The sequence below is a fragment of the Hyaena hyaena genome, unplaced genomic scaffold, assembly GCF_003009895.1.
Source record: "Hyaena hyaena isolate Hyena2069 unplaced genomic scaffold, ASM300989v1 scaffold_967, whole genome shotgun sequence".
NCBI lineage: Eukaryota > Metazoa > Chordata > Mammalia > Carnivora > Hyaenidae > Hyaena > Hyaena hyaena.
This window is the reverse complement of record NW_024081608.1, coordinates 345,949-365,142: the sequence shown is the minus strand read 5'-3', so window position 1 is coordinate 365,142 and position 19,194 is coordinate 345,949. Positions and strand designations below refer to the sequence as shown.

The window sequence follows — 19,194 nt, the reverse complement described above, 5'->3', positions numbered from 1 at the left end:
CGAGCTGATTTTGCAGGTGCCACATGGCTGGGAGGGCAGAACACGTTAGATGAGGAAGTAGAAGCAAGTGGTTCAACGCAGGTTAAATCTAGCAAGTTGGAAATACGCAAAATCGCGTGCTTGCGCTGCAGACGAGAAAGAAGCAAGAAAACAGGGAACTTAGGGAGAAAGGGGCCAGTTCTGCAAATTGGCACCTATTCTCATTGCCTGTGGTGCACCTGCCTTGCCCGGGGACTCAGAGCCCACCACCGTCTGCCACCCTCCCTTAAACACATGGCGGACCAGCACAGCTGCCGGTCTCAGGGCCACCCTGGCTTCATGTCGTGGCTCTCTCCTGGCTGCCTCTCACTGCGGCCTCTCGCTGCGGCGTTGCACAGGGCTTGAAAATCTAGATTTCCCGCTGTTACAGTTTTTCAGGTAAAAGGAACATAAAAGCATGTCTCGTGCAGTCGCCGCGGGCGTGGTCCCCTGTTGTGGTTTTATCCCGTCGCCTTCAGGGCGCCTGTACTGCTTCCACTGTGACCTGTGCTGCCTTGTCACCTGACTATTGGAGGTGGCTCCCCCCGGCCCCCGCTCTGTGCACACCCTGAGCAATAGTATCGTGGCCTCTGAACGTTAGATGTGCACATTCACCCTGTGTCCCGTGACCTTAGGGAAGATGGTGCCACTTTGTGTCCTGAGGGTGGTTGACACCTCCCCATGCCTGTGCTGAGCTCGCTCCAGCTGCCCCGGGTGTGGGCCTGTCGTCATCTTGGGGGCTTGGGGGGCCCCTCCGCGTCTCAGCGGCACAAATGCCTTCTCGCCAGGTTGTTTCAGCCCGTGCAGTACGGCCAGAAGCCCGAGGGTCGCACTGTGGCTTTCCCCAGCGTGCACCCGCCCCGGACAGCGGCTTCCGCCGCAGCCACCGCCACTCCTCAGGGCCACGTGCGAGGACGGCCACCGATCGCTACGTTCTCTGCAAATCCAGATGCGAAAGGTAGGCCTCGCATGCTGGCGCGCCCTCCGTGAGACCGTGGGTCTCTGTGGATGCAGTTCCTCGGCCTCCCTGGCCCCCTCCGGACGGGCGGCCGTGGCTCTGGACTGGAACCCGGCTCTGCCGAAGACCTGCGTAGCTCGCCTGTGACTTTCAGGCTCTTTGGTTTGTTGAAACTGGGAGTTTTCCCCCCTGAGCAAGACATCACGGTCTTGGTTGAGTCGCTGTGGGCGTGCTGACACACAGGTGCCCTGGAGAAGGCTCTCGTCTGCGTGAGGAAGCGCGGGTGCAGGGTTGTGCGCCACACCTCGGCAAGGCCGCTCACGCTCAGAGCCACTGCTTCTGTGGCCCGACTGTCACTCTAAAGAAGGGGAGGGTCGGCCAGCGGGAGGTGACTGTCGGTGTCACAGCCGTCGTCACGTGATCTTCAGCGTCCGGCCGGGGCTCAAGGGTGCACTCGTGCGGGGGGGGGAGATGGGGGCGGGGGGCGGGGCTCCTGTGGCACCCTGTGTCCCGTGGCAGCGGACCTCGGCAGGCAGCGCACAGCGGACACCGAGTTAGGTTTCTCTCCCCCTGTAGGCCGCACCCCGCCCTCTCTTCAGGGAGGGCTTCTCCCTCCAGAGACGGTAGGAGATGTTTGCTCCTCTGAGATTCGGGTTTAAAACATTGCATTTCATGAAGAGCATCTAACGGCTTTGCACAAACCAACCTTATCGATTGCAGCGGCCGCAGCCCCGTTTCAGAGCTCCCAGGCCTCCGCCGGCGCGCCGAGACCGCCCGCCTCGACCTGCAGCGCAGCACCTAGCGCCGCCCATCCTGCGAAACCGCGGGCCCCGCCCCCGCCCCCGCCCCAGGCCCCCCCGCACCCGGCTGGGCAGAGCGCCCTGCCTCCGGGGCTGGTGCTCACCTCGCAGGCCCAGGCGCGCCTGCCCAGTAAGTGGCCTCGCCCTCCCCCCCACCCTCACCCGCCACGTCCGCTCAGCGTGTGTCAGGAGCCTTGCTATCCCTTCTGTCTCCCCAACCCCCACGCGCTGCCTCTCTTGCCAAGCTGTCGTTTCTGGCCCTGAGTGTGCGGGGCCTGTGTCCAGGGCCCCAGGCCTCCTCTGTCCTCTCCCCCGGGCCCCCCCCCCCCCCCGCCCCCCCCCCCCCCGCCCCGGGCGTCGGCTCTGCTTTCCTCCCGCGCATGCTCTGCTGCTGTGCCGGTGGCCCTGCTCCCGCTCAGCGCTAGCTGGGGGCTCTGCCCAGGGAGCAAGTGGCACTAGAGCGAGAGCACGGAGGGCACTGGTGTCGGTTGCTGAAAACCAGACCGGTTTTGCTCTTGCCTGATGTCTCGTTGAAGCCTGGCATGAGTTACTGCTCAGCTGAGACATTGTGTAACGATTTGGTGATTAGAACATCACCATATTATTTAATCTCCTTCGAACTTTTTATCGTGACCGACGTCGTTAGCCTATTCCCAGATCTCGCACGTGCCCCTGCTCGTTCTGTGGGATGTGCCCTTGCCAAGACAGTTGTAGGCATCGTTGCTCCTCAGATGCCCCGTGAGCCCTTGGTCCATGGGTGTGGCCGGTGTCGAGGCCTCTCCGGGAAGCTGGGGAGGCATGTCATGAGGAGACCCTGAGTTCAGCTGGTGCCTCCTGACGGGGCCTTGCTTCCTCTGCCAGCGCATAAAGAGCGGCTGTCCTGGCAAGCTGCCCGAGAGGGAGGCCTGCCCGAGTGACTTTCTGTGTGCCGGGGACAGGCCTGCGGGGGGTCGTCCCACACCGTGCGCGAGCCCGGGCAGAGTGACCCGCCGCCCTTCGCTCTGCACGGGCAGGGCTGGGGCGTCCTGTCCACACGCACTCTCTGCGCCTCCTCCTGTCGTCCTCTTTGCAGCTTCTGGGGGGACGTCCTCGGACATTCTCCTAGCCTTCTGCTCACTGTTCTCTGTGTGGCGTCACTAATCACTCTGCCCTGGGCTTCCTTGGGGGCAACGTTCAGTGTCTGTTACCCACCTACGGGTGTGGGAGCCCCGCGCGCCCCACGCTCGCTTGCAGCCTGAGGGCAGCACCTCCCTGCGCCGGGTGCACAAGGCTCCATGTGAGTTACGTTTTCAGAGAGCCTGTGTTTTAAGCAGTGTCGAGTTTGGCATTTTTCAGTCACCATTCAGGATCCAGTCCTACAGTCTAGTTCCAGTGAGCGTGAAGCTTTATACCTTAACGCTACGTTTGTGCGATGTATGTATGTACTTGAACACATTCCCCTGTCGTGCAAACGTGGGTGTCCTGGAAGCTAGTTACCTGTTCGCTTACTCTTGCAGAGGTGTAGTGTTGCGTACATCTGTGAACTGAATTGGACGCATACTTCTTCACGTTGTGAAAGTTCTTTGAAGAGGTTGACCTTAGAGTTTCAAAGTGTATTACGAGTAGATATCTGCCAGATTTGACATTTGCTGCTCATCTCTTGGTTGGAGAGAAGAGTAAAATGTTCCTTAGTGGTTCGGTGTATTATACTAATACCTGATAGTCTAAAATTTCTGCCCGTTATAATTAAATAAGTTAGTCGTTGAAGTCCAACGTTAATAATAATTTTGTTTTCTATAAAAGTATTTTCTGAATGTGTTAGCAGTGCGTAAGAAACGTTTCTGACACTTCAGTTTACCGCAGACGGTCCTTCTAGACGACAGACGTCGTCAGTGGAAGAGGTGAGGTGTCCCAGAGGTTTTAATCCCCTTTTCTTCTGCGTTTCCGCAGGCGGGGAGGTGGTCAAAATTGCGCAGCTGGCGTCGCTGGCAGGGCCGCAGAGCCGAGTCGCCCAGCCGGAGACCCCTGTGACACTGCAGTTCCAAGGGAACAAGTTCACACTGTCGCACAGCCAGCTGCGGCAGCTCACAGCCGGCCAGCCGCTGCAGCTGCAAGGTGAGGGCCAGCCGCCCCCGGGGACCGCACAGTGTGCTCCCACCGGCCCGGGACTCGCGGGAGCGCAGGCGCCGTGTGTGGAGGGCTGTGGCGCGTCTTCCTTGTGGGCTCTGTGGGCCCCGGCTGGGTAGCCCCAGAGCACATGCCTTCCTGGAGCCGGGGCTCCGTCGCCGACACTGGGTTTTTTTTTGGGGTGGGGGGAAGGGTGTTTCCTGTTTTGTTAAAATATATTCTTTGGAAATGTTCCCTTATTTGTTTGTTTGTTTGTTTACTTTTATGTTACTGTGTTTTAAGTACTACACCCAACATGGGGCTTGAATTCACGACCCTGAGGTCAAGAGTCGCATGCTCTAGCCAGCCAGGTGCTCTAAATATTCCCCGTTTTAAAAATCAAAATAGAAATATTTGTTACTTTCTAATTTTAGAGTGAAATAAATTGTGAAATAAATTGTCCTAACGCCACCAAAGAACTAGCGGTTGATGTAGAAGTTACATCCTTTCATATACAGATTTGGCAGCATTGACTCCCAGACCACAGTCCCCGAGGCCTTTGTCGGAACGCGACGTGCTCCTCTGGTAACTGCTGTGTGCAGAGGACGAGGGTGTAGTGTGAGGGGCACGAGAGGATTAGCCCAAAATGACCACGTGGTGGCGGCTCAGGGTCTGAGTCCCCCTTGCCTGTAGGCCCCCTGCGACAGGTGGCGCCTGCCACGGCCTCCCTGGGACGAGGTGTGTGCCACTGGTCAGCCAGGGTTGGGGCGCTCTGTTTGGGCGCCGGGTGGTCAGGTGCAGGTTGGTGGAGTGGAGGCCCCAGGAAGCCTGCAGCAAAGATGCCACTTAATTTGGTTTCATTCCCTGCTTCTTCAGTTTTTTGGCCAAAAGGGCAAGGCCATCTGTCAGTGCCTCTGGCATGTTGGAGCACAATGTGGGCGCCTTCCTCCAGAGTAAAAGATGTCAGAAAGGCCTGGTCACACACACTGCTGGGTGCGGCAGACCCCTTAAACAGTGAGAGGAGAGCTGCGGCGTTTGGGCTAGACAGCGTTTCCAACGGTTTCTTCGTCACACTGTTTGGACTGGCACGCACCAGCCTGTGATCCAGGGCCTGGGGCTTCCCCTGGGAGCGGCACGGGGCTTCAGGCCGGCGTGACACCCCTTCCTGGGTGCTCTTTGCATCACCTCATGTCAGGAATTGCGAAGATTAGAGGAGTGTTCTCTTGACGTTAAGCAAAAGTGATTTTGTTCCTTCTGGTTTTCGTTCATTGTAAATGAAATATGCTCATTATCTCCCAAGTAACTGCATTGTGCGCTGCCTTGTTGGAGTAAACTTGATTTTGGATTTTCAGTGTATTCCTTCGTTTGTTGCCGTACGTTTGAAAGTGAGTGTGGCCGGGAGGGGAGGCGTGCACGGCCTGTGACCGGCGCCCCCCGGCGCACGTGTGATTGCAGGCAGCGTCCTTCAGATCGTGTCCGCGCCCGGCCAGTCCTACCTGCGGCCTCCCGGCCCCGTGGTGATGCAGACCGTGTCTCAGGCGGGCACCCTCAGCGCCCTGGGAGGCAAGCCCCCGGCCGGCGGCCCAAGCCCCGCACCCATGACGCCGCCAGGTAGAGTGCTCCGAGCAGGGGGGCTTGACTTGGGAAGCTTCTTTCTCTGTGACTTTGGGGCGACCGGACGGTGCTCACGACCTCTGCCCGTGGCGTCACTAAACCTGAAAGCCCCGCTTGTCAGGGTTGCTCATCTCCACAGATGGGCCCCTAGCAGCCTGGCTTATTTTCTTGCTCATTTCCCTCAAAGGTATCTGTAGAAGATACTTAGTCTCCACTCACCTCAGATTTTTTTCAGTCTTTTTTTTTTTTTTTATGTTTATTTCTAGGAGAGAGAGAGAGACAGCGTGAGCAGGGGAGGGTCAGAGAGAGAGGGAGTCACAGACTGAAACAGGCTCCAGGCTCTGAGCTGGCAGTCAGCACAGAGCCCGACGCGGGGCTCGAACCCACGAACCGCGAGATCGTGACCTAAGCGAAAGTCAGACGCTTAACCGACTAAGCCACCCAGGCGCCCCAGATTTTTTTCTTTCTTTTCTAACGAGAGGCTTGGAATCATGAGACATTTTGCCTGTTAGTGTCACAGATACATCCAGTGGGCATGCTTGAACTTCCTGAGACCGCTGATGGACCGGAATTTGGGCCCTTCTCCATATGGCCCGTCCTCGGCCTGCCTCCCCCGCCAGGGTCCTGCCGTCCTGGATGCACCCATCCTCCTGTGGTGTGAGGCGGCTGAGCAGGCGGTCCGCCGGGGACCCCTCCCGACCCGAGGTCCCAGTCGCTGCTCGGCCCCGACCCCTGTGCTGTCTGTGCCGAGGCTGGATGGGGCCTTTGTGCCTGCTTCCTGACGGGCCCTGTAGGGAGTCTGGAGGAGGCCTCGGGGCTGCCACATCCCCTGTGCCAGGTGTCCCCACCTGTGGCTGGTGCTGTTTCCCAGCCTCCCTCACCTTCCGGAACCTGCTCCTGGCACCTGTCGCCACAGGGCAGTCACCTCCACCACACTCTTGTGCCTGGCACCTGCCCCTGGGTCCTGATCACTTGACGCCCCTTCCCTGTCCCCTGAAGTAGTTTTTTCTTTTAAATATTTAAATTTTGTTTATTTTTTTTTTTAAGTTACATCCAAGTTAGCATATGGTGCAACAATGATCTCAGGCGTTGATTCCTTAATGCCCCGTACCCATTTGGCCCCCGCCTCCCACAGCCCCTCCAGGAACCCTCTGTTTGTTCTCCACGTTTAAGAGTCTCTTATGTTTTATCGTCTTTCCTGTTTTTATATTATTTTTGCTTCTTTTCCCTTACGTTTATCTGTTCTATGTTTTAAAGTCCTCACATGAGTCAAGACATAACGATACTTGTCTTTCTCTGACTAGTTTCATGTAGCATAATACTCCCTAGTTCTGTCCACATAGTTGTAAACGGCTTTTTAAGTTTTTTTAAAAAATTTTTTTAATGTTTATTTTATTTTTGAGAGAGAGATACAGACAGAACATGAGCAGGGGAGAGGCAGAGAGAGAGAGAGAGGGAGACGCAGAATCCAAAGCAGGCTCCAGGGTCCGAGCTGCTAGCACAGACCTTGATGCGGGGCTCGAACCCACAAACCGTGAGATCATGACCTAAGCTGAAGTCGGACACTTAGCCAACTGAGCCACCCAGGCGCCCCTTTTTAAATTTTTTTTAAGGTTTTATTATTATCCATATTTGAGAGAGAGGGAGACTGAGTATGAGCAGGGGAAGGGCAGAAAGAGAGAGAGAAGGAGATACAGAATCCAAAGCAGGCTCTGAGCTGTCAGCACAGAGCCCGACACAGGGCTCGAACCCACAAACTGTGAGATCATGACCTGAGCCAAAGTCAGATGTTTAACCAGTGGAGCCACCCAGGCGCCCTAATGTGGCTGTCTTACCCCAGGTCTCTCTCATTCCTCGGTGCTGCCGCCCCCCTGTACAAAGCCCCTGTCAGGATGTGCCTCGTAACCTGGCTGGCGGTGGTGGGCTGGTGGGGCGCAGACCCATCCCCCTCGGTTTGGAGAGTGAGGGTGGTGCTGGCTCCCTGTTAGGGGCATGTGGGTGAACAGAGCCCCAGGGGATGCGTGTTTTACTACCCGTCCCGCTTGCCTTTACAGTTGGTGTGCCTGGGCGGGTGGTGGCCAACCCCCTGGCTGCAGGAGACCCTGGAATGGCCTCCAAACCAGCCTCTCCCGTCGGAGGGCCAACCCAGGTACGGCAGAGTGGCCCCCAGCGCTGCATTGGTGCACGTGGGCAACTCCTTCACGTGCGGAAGTTGTCTTTCAGAAGCTACTTGGGGGGGGCCGGTGGAGGTTGTGGTAATTTAACGGTGTCGAGGTACACGCCTTCAAAAAGCGCGTATTGTTCCTGAATTCTAGAACTTGATTTCAAAAACACATTTTGTAATAGATGAAACTGGGCTTCGTGATTCCAGAAATCCCATTTCATGTTTTTCATGTTTCTCTGTCTCCTGGGCATTAGAAACGCCCACCACGTTTGGGGAGAAGCGCGCCTGTTTGCTCTGCCTCCTCACTGTGGCTTTCTGCTGTTGAATGGGCCGTGGGCATCTCTGAGGACGCGGAGCGTGAGGGACTCCGCGGGGTGTGGCAGGACCCAGCGCCGGGCCTGCTGCTCTTCCATAGCGGTTTCCTCCCTGTTTCCCACAAAGGAGGAGAAGACCAGACTTTTAAAAGAGCGACTGGACCAGATCTACTTTGTCAACGAGCGCCGTTGCTCTCGGGCCCCCGTCTACGGCAGAGATTTGTTGCAGATTTGCTCCGTGGTTGGCAGAGAACAGATTCCTTGGCTCGGGGCTTCTGACGGCGGTCACTGGAAGGCGGCCAGGCCAGCCTGCGGTCACTCCTCACCCTCGCCCAGTCACAGGGGCCTGATTTTGACACTGACCCAACGGCAAGCCTGCCTGCAGGATGTCATTGACAGGTAGGGCGGCCTCTGTGTGCACGGGCACTCTGCTCCCCGGGTGCCCCCAGTGGTGCGTGTCCCCCCTTCTCGGGTGCTCGTTCCTGCGAGGTTCTCTGCGAGCTGTACCTTGGAAGTCTGTTCAGAATCGTTCCGGGGTCCCCAGCCGATCTCTTTACCTTCTGGGAAGGCTGTGTACCCTCAGGGTGCTCTCTCCTCCCTTGGGTGCCAGGTCTGTCCCCAGGGCAGCGTTCTGGTGGATGTGGGGGACTGTCCCCTGGCGGCGAGGGCTTTCTCCGTTGTGCTCTCTTCAGTAGCGTTTTATTGGAAAACCACACGGAAAACCATTGCTCGTAGGAAGCGTGTGTTTGAGAGTGAAACTTAGAAGCCAGCTGTAGGAGCGAACACAGCCGCCCAGAGGCTGTGTGCACAGCCCCCTGCGCCCCAGCCCCCAGCTCCCCTTCCTCTGCGTCCCACTGGCAGGCTCAGCCCCATTCCCTGTTGAGTCCCATCCCTTGTTTTGAGCATGTGTCCCATCCGGCCCAAGCACGAGTCTGCTTGCTCCTGTTCTGTGCACGTGGCCGATTGCAGGCCTCATGGTGATCCTGGGTTTCCAGTGGGGACACTGTGGCGCTCCCGCGGCCTGGCTCAGTGGGCACGCCAAGCGGTCCCACTGCCCTGAGGTCCCTGTGCTCCCCTTGGAGCCCTGGCAACCAGCGGCCTGGCTCGGGTGGGCATGCTGAGTGGCCTCACTGCCTTGAGACTCCTGTGCCCCCCTTGGAGCCCTGGGCACCCGCGGCCGTGCCTTTCCCCAAATGTCCTGCCGTTGGAGTGGTCCATGTGTGGCCTCTTCCGATGGCTTTCTCTCAGCAGATGCTGTTAAGGTTCCTCCTCAGCCTTTAGTGGCTTGACCGCCATTTCTTTGTAATTCCCGCTGTCTGTAGGGCAGCTTATCTACCACCTCCTGGGGATCCTCTGGCCGCTCGGCGTTCCCGTGGCCGCCAGTGAAGCTGCTGTAGACGACCACGTGCAGGGTCCATGGAAATGTACATTTCCACTTCGTGTGACTGAGTACCCAGAAGCCTGCGGGTCAGGCCGTCCGGCGGGCACATGTTCAGTCTGCTGCCCCATCCCTGTCCATGGTGGTGAGCCAGAGCCCCGCCGCCCCATCCCCGCCACACTTCTCGGGCGGGCGGCGGCGTCTCACGGCGGCTGTGATCTGCGGTTGCCCGGGGATGTGCGACGTGGAGCCTCTTTTCACGGCTTTTTGCCATGTTTGTCCTCCGTGGTGTGGCATCCGTTGAGGTCTTTGGCCTGTTTGGTAAATGGGTTGCTCATGTTCTCATATTTTAAGAGTTGTGTGGGTGTTAGGATGACAGTCCTTCATCAGTCGTGTCTCTCAGGAGCATTTTCTTCTCCTCCGTGACTCGTCCCCTCGGGGCGCCGGCTCTCACAGGCAGAGTGTGTGGCCCTGATGGAGTCCAGCCGTCTGTCCGCTCGTGGTCAGCCAGCCCCTCACCTGCTCTCCCCCTGCGTCCTCGTGCAGGGGCGCCCCTGTCTGCATCTCCTACTGAGGTCTAGGTCCAAGCTGAGCGAGGTTTGCAAAGGGACTGGGTCCGTGTCTAGATTCAGTCCCCCCCCCCCCCCAACTCCCGTGTTGTCAAAGGTCTTCAGACGCACGCGAGCGGAGGAACGCGGCGAGCCCGCGCACCCGGAGCCCGTCCTCAGCAGCCGCCAGCGCCTGCCCAGCCTTGTGTCACCTGGTGATGGCCCCGCAGCAAGACCATTCCGAAACAGATTCCAGACAAACAGTTTTGTCGCGCTGTGAAAGACACACAGTTGCTGGCCCTTATCAGCTAAGAAAGGAACTGTTTCTGACGTTAGTATGTGTGTATTCAGCCTTCGTGGTTTTGCTCGTCTTATAAATCCTTTTTCTGTGTTTGAAGTCTGAATCATGCGAGGGAGGTGTGGCAGTTGGTTCAGCTCTCCGTCGTGGGTCCTCTAACCGGGTTCTGCTGGCCCTTCTCGTTTCCCCTCGCGACGTGTTGGTTGAGGAAAGCCCGGGTTTCCCTGTAGGACTTCACACCATCTCGATCTGCCCGTTGGTTCCTCGAGCAGTTACACCGTGACGTGTAACTGGACATGTTGCTTCGTTCCCTGTCTTGTCTGTAAATGGCTCGATTCAGAGGCTTAATCAAGTGTATGTGGGTTGGTGGTTGTTTTGGGGTTTTTGTTTGCAAGAACGGGGGTGACCGTGAACCCCGTTAGGAACACATGTGCAGTGCATGTGTTTGCGCGTGGCTGTTGCTTGTTGCAGCACCTTGTTGCAGGAAGTGCTTTGTTCCGCTGGGAGTGCCGAGGTGATCGTGCCTGCCTCTGTCGGGGCCTCCGCCCAGCCCTCAGCAGCACGTCGACATCTGCGCCATCCCTGTGGCGTCACAGCGAGACTTGTGTTGGCGGCGTCCCCACTCCGGTTTCGTTGTCGTTCGACATCGTGTGGGCTCCGCTGCGTTTCCGCGTTGACCTTGGGTCCAGCGTGTGGCTCATCTGCACAGCACTGGCTGGGGTGTGCTCGGGGAGCGCGCTGAGGCTTTAGGTCAGGTGGGCAGAGCAGACATGCTGGCCATGTGGGCTCTTCCGACCTACGAACATGGAATTGCTCTCTGTTGGTTTAGTTCTTTGATTTTGTTTGTCAGAGCTTTGGTGACAGATGGTTTTTTCTTTTCCACGTGGCTGGTGGCAAGTCTGGGAAACCTGGCTGGAGCCGACCCCAGAGCAAGGCCCTTTGGGTGCAGGTGACCTCCAGAGGTCGGAGGGGTGGCTTGTGGCTGCTCTCCGCCGGGCCTCTTCCAGCTGCGTCTGGCTTCCCTCCTGGTGGCACGGTGGCTGTACCAGTTCTGGGGGTCACACTCCCCCCTCCCACCCCCAGACCACACGGGACACGGCAGCTGTATTCTCAGACCCCCTAAGGACACATACTTCACAGAATGCCATCTGTGTGCCCGTTCCTACAATCGCCGGGTGCCCTGATGGTTGTTTCAATATGGGGGGACCCGCATTAGCCAGCACTGGCAGCACCCACTCCCATGTTAGCTGTGATGGGTGGTGTGGGCCAGCAGCCATGTCCCCCCCACGGGGACTATAATTAGGCACTCTGGCCTCTCCTGCAACTCCACTGTTAGGAGGTTCCACCCGCTTCCTTCTTGAGCCTTTGCTTCCTGAGACAGGTGCTGCCTGGTGGGGACACTGTGGACACCACGTGTGATGCATGTACTTTCTGCTTCTCAGGGTGGCGTGCGTGATCCCGCCGGTGGTGGCCGCGCCCCCATCCTTGTGGGTGGCGAGGCCGCCGTCCCTCTACAGCCACAGGATGAGGATCTTGAGGCACCGCCTGAGAGAGCACACGGCCCCCTACGCGCAGCAGCTGCAGCAGGTCACGGCGCTGCGCTCCCTCCGCTTTCCTGAGCTCAGATTGGTCCAGTTTGACTCGGGTATGAGAGGGGCTCCCGTTGGCGCTGCTCCTTTTTTTTCCCACTTATTTCTAAGAGCACGTGTGAGTGAGTGGAGGAGCGTGGGGAGCAGTGGGGGGAGGGAGAGAGAGCGCGAAAGAGAGAGAGAACCTCAAGCAGGCTTCACCTCAGTGCAGAGTCCAACACGAGGCTTGATCTCACCAACTTGAGATCATGAGCTGAGCTGAGCCGAAATTGAGAGTCAGATGCTCAATCGACTGAGCTACCGGGCGCCCTCGCACTGTTCTTGAGGTCGGGTTTCCTTGCCTCGGGATGTGAGAGACTCCCCACATCATCACTTTATAGGAAAGCTAGAAGCCTTGGCTATCTTACTCCAGAAGTTGAAGTCAGAAGGACGTCGAGTGCTGATCTTGTCGCAGATGGTTCTCATGTTGGACATTTTAGAAATGTTCTTGAACTTCCATTATCTCACCTACATCAGAATCGATGAAAACGCCAACAGCGAGCAGCGGCAGGTAAGGAAGAAAAGGTTTTCTTTGTTACAGTTTATGCTTCGGTGCCATTAACTGAGCTCACTGGTTTCTGCCCCGGTTTCTGGGAGCCGTGTCAGGGCGGGGCAGTGGCGGCGCTCTAGTAAGTCAGTCTTCAGCGCAAGCACCTTGTTACTGGACGTGCGTGGTTGGCTGGCCGTCTCAGAGTCAAGACATCCTGTGGCCACGAGGAGCGGGTTGGTGTGCTTCAGGACGCAGCTGGGCGTGGAGCTGTGGGCACAGTGCCGACTCGGTGCACCCCAGGAAACGCAAATGCACAGTGTGCGCCTCTGTGACTCGTCACATTGGCCAGGCGTGTGTTGCTTTGGTTGGTGCGGTGAGACAGGCGTGCTCACATGCTCCGAGCAGGCGCGAGGCCACATGGCTTTGTAGGAGACAGGTTGACAGTGTGGCCTGTGGGCCTCGCATGGGCACACGCCTGCCTGAGTACTGCGTGGAAGGCTCAGCCCCTTCGGTGCCTTGCCCCCCTCAGGAGTGATGCACACGTCCAAGTAGGTTGTGTGTGTGCCATGGTGCTCGGTGGCATTGTGAGCACACCGTTGCGAGCATCCGTGGGCTGCACTCCAAGGTTGTCATCAGAGCATTTGGAACAGGAGTCCGCACAGGAGAACCTTCCCAAGTGCTGGAAGCCCATTGCCGGCCTCTTCACGTGACCCTGTGCACACAGGGCTTTTCACCCACGTGCACGCTCACGGAGAAGGGGGTGCAAGGAGATGCAGCACGGTGTTGACTAACAAGGTTTTTTGGCAGTGGTGTAACAGGTCACATGCGGGGCCTCTGGGAAGAAGAGGGGTCCTGTGGCTGTGTGTTGTGGTGCCGAGATGGCTGTCGGGAGCTGTGCTCACGGGAGGCTGCTAGCCTCTCTCCCTGCCCGCCCCCTGCTCCCTCAGCCTTACTCCGGGGCCTTGTGCCGTGAAGCGCTCCGGCATTGCCTGAGGGTACAGGACCGAGCACACGTCCCTCCCCAGGAAGACTCTGTGTTCTCATGGGGCCTGCGGGTTGAGCTGACAGTTCCTGTCAGGTAGAGTCTAACATCCTTTCTGTAAGCGAGGCTCGGCGTCCTGTGAGGAGTGTGCGGAGTGGTCGGTGGTCAGTGGTGGCCACGGACATGCGCGTGGGAGCCAGGACCACCAGACGTTTCTTTCTAGCTGGTCAATGTCCGCACACCCGCGGCGGCCAGTGTTTGCCATGGGGGGCTGACCCGAGCGTCTTACTTCATCCCAGGAACTGATGAGGAGTTTTAACAGAGACCGGCGGATTTTCTGTGCCATTCTGTCGACTCACAGCCGCGCCACAGGGGTGAGCCTGGTGGAGGCCGACGCGGTGGTGTTCTATGACAATGACCTGAACCCCGTGATGGATGCCAAGGCCCAGGAGTGGTGCGAGAGGATCGGGAGGCGCAAGGACGTCCACATATACAGGTGAGGGCGGCGGTGTCCACGAGTGGTCGCCCGCCCAGGGTGCGGGAGGTGTGGGAGCAGAAGCACTGTGTGGGGCTCAAGCATATGCTGGGCTCGCGCCCCGCGTCTCTGCTGTGGCGTTTGTTTTTTCTACTTAGTTTATTTTGAGAGAGAGAGCATGGGCATGCACAAGCAGGAGAGGGGCAGAGAGAGGGGGAGAGAGAATCCTAAGCAGGCTCCACCTTCTGTGTGGAGCCCAACTCGGGGCTCCATCCCACAACCCCAGGATCATGACCTGAGCTGAAATCCAGAGTTGGATGCTCTACTGGCTGAGCCACCCAGGAGCCCCTTGTTTTTTCTGAGGCACTCTTCAGTTCTTGCTGCTTTGTTTTCTCTGTGCCCATTTGCTTAGTTTGTAACCTGCTTGCCTGAGACTGTAACAGAGTTAGTTGCTTCGACATGTGCTGTCCACACTGTCCACTCTAAGTGTACTTCTTCTAGGGGACCTGTGAGTGTCTCAGTTACCGTCAGGTGTGTCTGTTCTTAGGACGGCTGCAGAAAGAACTCAAACCTGTGTTCCTTACTTACTGTATTCCTAGACATAAGTTCTAACTGGCCAAACCCAGAACGGAGGGAAACGGAGAAGGCTCTACTCTGTATTTCTAAACTTCTGGAAGCATTTATTTATTTATTTTTAATTTTTTTTTAAACCTTTTAATTTATTATTGAGAGACAGAGCAGGAGTATGGGAGGTGCAGAGAGAGGGGGAGACATAATCTGGAGGAGGCTCCAGGCTCTGAGCTGTCAGCACAGAGCCCGACACAGGGCTTGAACCCACGAACTGTGAGATCATGACCTGAGCCGAAGTCGGACGCTTAACCGACTGAACCACCCAGGTGCCTCTGGAAGCATTTTTATAGTCGTGTAGTATCAGGGAGTCTATATTCTGTTGCTTAACCTAAGCTGTGGCGTCAGCCTGTGCGCACCGTTGGCCTGTACACGACGTCGGTCTGTGTGCGGGGTCGGCATGCCTGCAGTGTCGGCCTGTGCGCGGGGTCGGTCGGTGTGTGTGGTGTCGGCCTGTGCATGGCAGGCTGGGAGAGCAGTGGGCCCCGGTGTGCATCCCTATGGGGACAGCTGGCCCAGGACTCAAGCCCCCGCCTGCGTGTATAACCTTCACTGTTGGCGTGGGCGCAGAGCCCCCTCGAAGTGGGCGTTTGGTAGCTGCATTGTCCTTCTGAGAGCCAGTGAGTAAGGGATGCTTTTCTAGGGAACGTCCCACGGAGATGGAAGCTGGCAGCGTTTTGGCAGATGTCTCTCCAACATGTTTTTACCGATTTATGTTAAAACTTGCAGTCCCGTTTGTTAATCCTGTTTTTTCTCACGGGCACCGCGAGTCTGTCTCTGCGCCGGTAAACGTAAGCCCGGTGCCCCTCATGCTGCGTGAGTGACGTTTTCCTGAGTGACCGTTTCCTTGTCGCTGGCCCTGCAGCAGTCATCAGCCAGAAGTGGGAGAACAGTTTCATTCTCAGGAACCGTATTTCACAACCACTCAGAAACAGTCTTGGCAGCAAAGGTGCGGGGTGTGTCAGGACTGAGAGTTAAACCAAACATGCTAAGACCTGACTAGGAGGCCAGGCTGTGTCCTGGGGCGGAAGACCTGGTGTGTAAAAATTGCTTTCCTCAAAGCACTATGGAAAAGTGACAGTGTTTTAACCAGAGCCACATTTGTGTTTGTGCATGCATGTGCACATGCGGCTGGATAAGCTCGGTCGGTTTTAAAGTGCATTTGGAGGGCACCCAGGTGGCTCAGTGGTTGGGTGTCTGACTTCATCCCAGGTCATGATCTCATGGTTCATGAGTTCGAGCCCCCCATCACGGTCTGTGCTGACAGCTCAGAGCTTTGGAGCCTGCTTTGGATTCTGTCTCTACTCTCTCTGCTCCTCTCCCCCTCTCCCCTCTCCCCTCTCTCTCTCTCTCTCTCTGTCTCTGTCAAAAATAAATTAAAATGTCTAAAAAAAAATAAAGTGCATTTGCAGTGAAAGCTGATAACAGCCACCAGAAATGTTCACGAGGGTTGCAGGAGGAGGTGCAGAAGGAGGGGAGCAGTGGACGGTGCGGGTGTGAGCCTGCAGGGCTGGGGGTCTAGCCTCATGGGAGCGTGTTTATTTGGTACATGTTGCTGACACTGTGCTGACCGTGAGGATTACAGGTGCCCACGTTATGGCCAGAACGCCACCCCCGGGGCTCAGCACGGAGGTGTGGCAGTAAAGCAAGGGGCTGAGGAGAGAGTATCTGTGGCCTGAAGGGATAACTTCAGCCCGACTGGGAGCTTCCTCCAGAGGAAGGAGAGATAGACATATCTGATTGCAATCAAATGAAAACTTAAGTTCTGGTTTGCCAAAAGATCCCATAGCAAAGCTAACACACAGATAACAGATTGGGGACATCGTTTGCAGTCTCACAGTGGACAGGGGATTGTATAGCTCTTACAGGGTGAGAAGAAAGGTAATTGAGCTCTTATTCAGGAAAGGCGTGGGGGGGTCGGGGGAGGCGTGTGCCTGAGAACCCAAACCACATGGTCGGACAGGCTTGGGAGGCGGAGGCCCAGTGGCCGCCTGTGTGATGGCCTTTCTCATGTGCCCCGATGGGAGGCAGCAGCAGGCACGGCTGCTGGCCGTGCTGGCGAAGGCTGCTCCCACCCTGAGTGGGGAGTGGGCTGGTGCTCTGTTGGGACAGTGGTTTATCGTGTCCCGCTGAGCAGAGGGTTGCACGTGCCCTGTTCCCAGCCGTCCCCTCCAGAGGTCCAGCCTGTGGTGTTGGTGGTTGCTGTGGCTTGTGTACATGTCACGAAGTTGGAACCAGCAAATGCCTGTGCTTGCAGTACAGCTGTACCCTGGCCATTGAGCAGCCACTGGAACCGGGGGAGGGGCTCCCAGCAGCAGACCGGTCAGGGGGGAAGCAAAGTGCAGAGAAGCATGCGGGGCACCACTGCGTGTGCACATGAGCGTGCCAGGCCGTTAGCACTGGGGGGGCCAGGCGGTCCCTGCACGGTCCCCTGGGGGCGCCAGGAGACTTTCCCAGGCGGAGGCTGGAGGGGAGGAGGACAAAAGGGACCGCAGTCACAGACACATGGGGTGGCGTGCGGCGGGGGAGCCGACACGGGAGAGGTGGCCTTGGCCTCCATGTGAAGGCACACCCGAGGCACACAGAGAACCTTCCAGCACCCTCCCGAGCGTCCGCACCCCAGCCGCTCACGGTGTCCTGCGTCCCAGCGGCCCCGCAGTCAGCATGTGCACACGCGTGTGTTTTGTAGGCTTGTAAGCGGCAATTCCATCGAAGAGAAGCTGTTGAAAAATGGAACCAAAGACCTGATCCGAGAAGTAGCCGCTCAGGGCAATGATTATTCCATGGCGTTCCTGACGCAGGTACCTGTCACTGATGTATGGTCCTCACAGGTGCCTCCTGGTGACAGAGTGCATGGGTTCACCATGTACGGATGGGGGATCACCGGGTGACTTCCCTGGGGATAGGGCCTGACGCCGGGGTTGGGCTCTGACCCGGCCCCTGCTGTCGGGCACAAATGTGCGTCTTGCGTGCAGCGCACCATCCAGGAGCTGTTTGAGGTGTGCTCTCCGACGGACGATGCCGGCTTCCCAGTGAAGGCGGAGGAGTTTGTGGTCCTTTCTCAGGAACCTTCTGCCACAGAAATCATCGCACCCAAAATCGCAAGACCTTTCATTGAGGTGAGGACACAGCCGCCTGTCCCGGGGGCCCACATGGGATGCGCTGTGCCTGCCGAAGGGCCTGAATGCCCCGCCCCCTTGTTCAGCCTGGTGCACCCCTCCTGCCTGCTTCCGTTGCATTTCGGGCGTTTTGGCTGGAAAAGCAGGGCAGGGGAGCAGCAGAGGGTGTGGGGGCCTTGGGTCCCCGCCACCCAGCCCAGCCGCCGACTCTGTGTGCCTCCACTCTGCGCAGGCCACACTGCCTCCCCCAGGCCACAGCCGGCTGTTTGGGCGCCTTGCCTGTCGTCACGGTTGGCCGTCTCAGCTCCTCTCTTGACAGGCGCCCTGTGTGTGTGAGTGTAAGATGCACACCCGATTCTAAGGACAACACAAAGCAGAGCGTGAACTATCCCATTAATACCGTTTTTGTGCTGCTTACTTGTTGAGGTGATGGTATTGGTTATATCGGGCAATTACGTTTCTAACTTAGGAGCTAGAGATTTCAGGTTGTGCACCTGGCCCATATGCTGCTGTGTAGACCCTTGCAGACCCGCTGTCGGGGCCGCGTCCCTCTTGCCCTGCCTCGTGCAGGGGTCTTGCTGCAGGCCCCCGTCCCTCCCCGCTCTCAGCCCGTCTTCGGAGGCCATGCCCTGCTTCCCTCCGTCCTGGGTGTTGGTTTCCAGGCTCCTGACCTTGGCGGGACGCCCGTGGCCTGGGCCTCTTGCCCCCGCTGCCTGTGGCACAAGGCCGCGCGGGCTCCCTGCGGTGCCCTCCACCCCCGTCCCCTTCCTGGTGCCTTTGGTGCCCTTAGTATCTTACCACTTGGTTGTTGAGAAATAATAAACGTGTGTGTTAAATCCTCAAGAATTTATAATGAAAGCAAGTGCCCCGCCCCAGAGTTTCCTGCATATGACGCCCCCTGCAGAGACACCTTACAGCCCTTCGTTGGGGGACAGGTCAGTCGACCCCATTCTTGCACAGATAGGGGTTATACGCACACAGTTGAAAAAGGAAAACAGCATGAAAGAAAAGAGATCATGTTCCAGAGGTAGCGGTCTCGGCATTAAAACTCTGGCACGTGTCCTGGGAGACAGATGCGGCAGGAAGGTGTGGCAGGAAACGTGGCGTTTGGGGCTTTTGGCTCGGGCACGTGCCTGTGCCGCTCCGTGCAGCGCAGGATGACACGTACTTACTCTCGACACGTCCTTGTCGACCGTCTCCCTGTGTGTCAGCCGTGCTCTAGGTGGCAGGGGCTTAGCATTGAATGAAAGACGCGGGCTCCCCTCTCCGCAAAGCCTGCGTGTCCGGGATGGGAGAGGCTAGGAGGCCACCAGGGAGAGCATGCGGGCTCTCCCCGCCGCAGCGGAGGGCCCCGCACAGAGCGGCCGGTGCCCAGCAAGGACTGCAGCAGGCAGAGGGGCTGCTGGGGGTCAGGAGGGGATGAGGGGTGAGGGCGGCAGGGGCCAGGCTGATGGAAGCAGCGTGGCCAGGTGAGGGCGGGAGGCGCTGGAGGGGCTTTTGAAGATGAAGTGCGTGAGGGAGGCCCCTGCCATCGGTGCACCCAGGTGAGCAGCTGTGCGCAGGACAGCCGGTGCCTTAGGCTTCCCAGCACTTCTGCAGTGGGCGCAGGGTTCTTCTGGGCCTGGCGCACAGACGCGGCTCTCCGCGGAAATGGTGATGAAGTACGAGAACGTATGAGAAGTATGTACAACATAAA

The 19,194-nt window shown here is 57.8% G+C and overlaps 1 protein-coding gene and 1 non-coding gene across 9 annotated transcripts in view; both read left to right on the top strand.

Annotated features, from left to right (window-relative positions):
• The window catches only part of EP400 (E1A binding protein p400), a 98,890-nt gene that overhangs the window by 50,178 nt on the left and 29,518 nt on the right, over positions 1–19,194 (top strand). For 7 of the 8 annotated variants that reach the window (XM_039221295.1, XM_039221299.1, XM_039221297.1 and 4 more), the window contains 11 exons: positions 807–976; positions 1,697–1,906; positions 3,706–3,870; positions 5,317–5,472; positions 7,530–7,624; positions 8,081–8,352; positions 11,620–11,822; positions 12,147–12,316; positions 13,577–13,773; positions 17,069–17,180; positions 17,355–17,498. In XM_039221295.1, the coding sequence (XP_039077226.1) occupies positions 807–976; positions 1,697–1,906; positions 3,706–3,870; positions 5,317–5,472; positions 7,530–7,624; positions 8,081–8,352; positions 11,620–11,822; positions 12,147–12,316; positions 13,577–13,773; positions 17,069–17,180; positions 17,355–17,498 (1,894 nt within the window). The remainder of the gene's footprint in view (positions 1–806; positions 977–1,696; positions 1,907–3,705; positions 3,871–5,316; positions 5,473–7,529; positions 7,625–8,080; positions 8,353–11,619; positions 11,823–12,146; positions 12,317–13,576; positions 13,774–17,068; positions 17,181–17,354; positions 17,499–19,194) is intronic. The other variant, XM_039221302.1, reaches the window with a different exon arrangement.
• On the top strand, positions 13,234–13,364 carry LOC120223273. Its single transcript, XR_005526256.1, has one exon. It is a non-coding gene; the product is annotated as a small nucleolar RNA SNORA49 (small nucleolar RNA).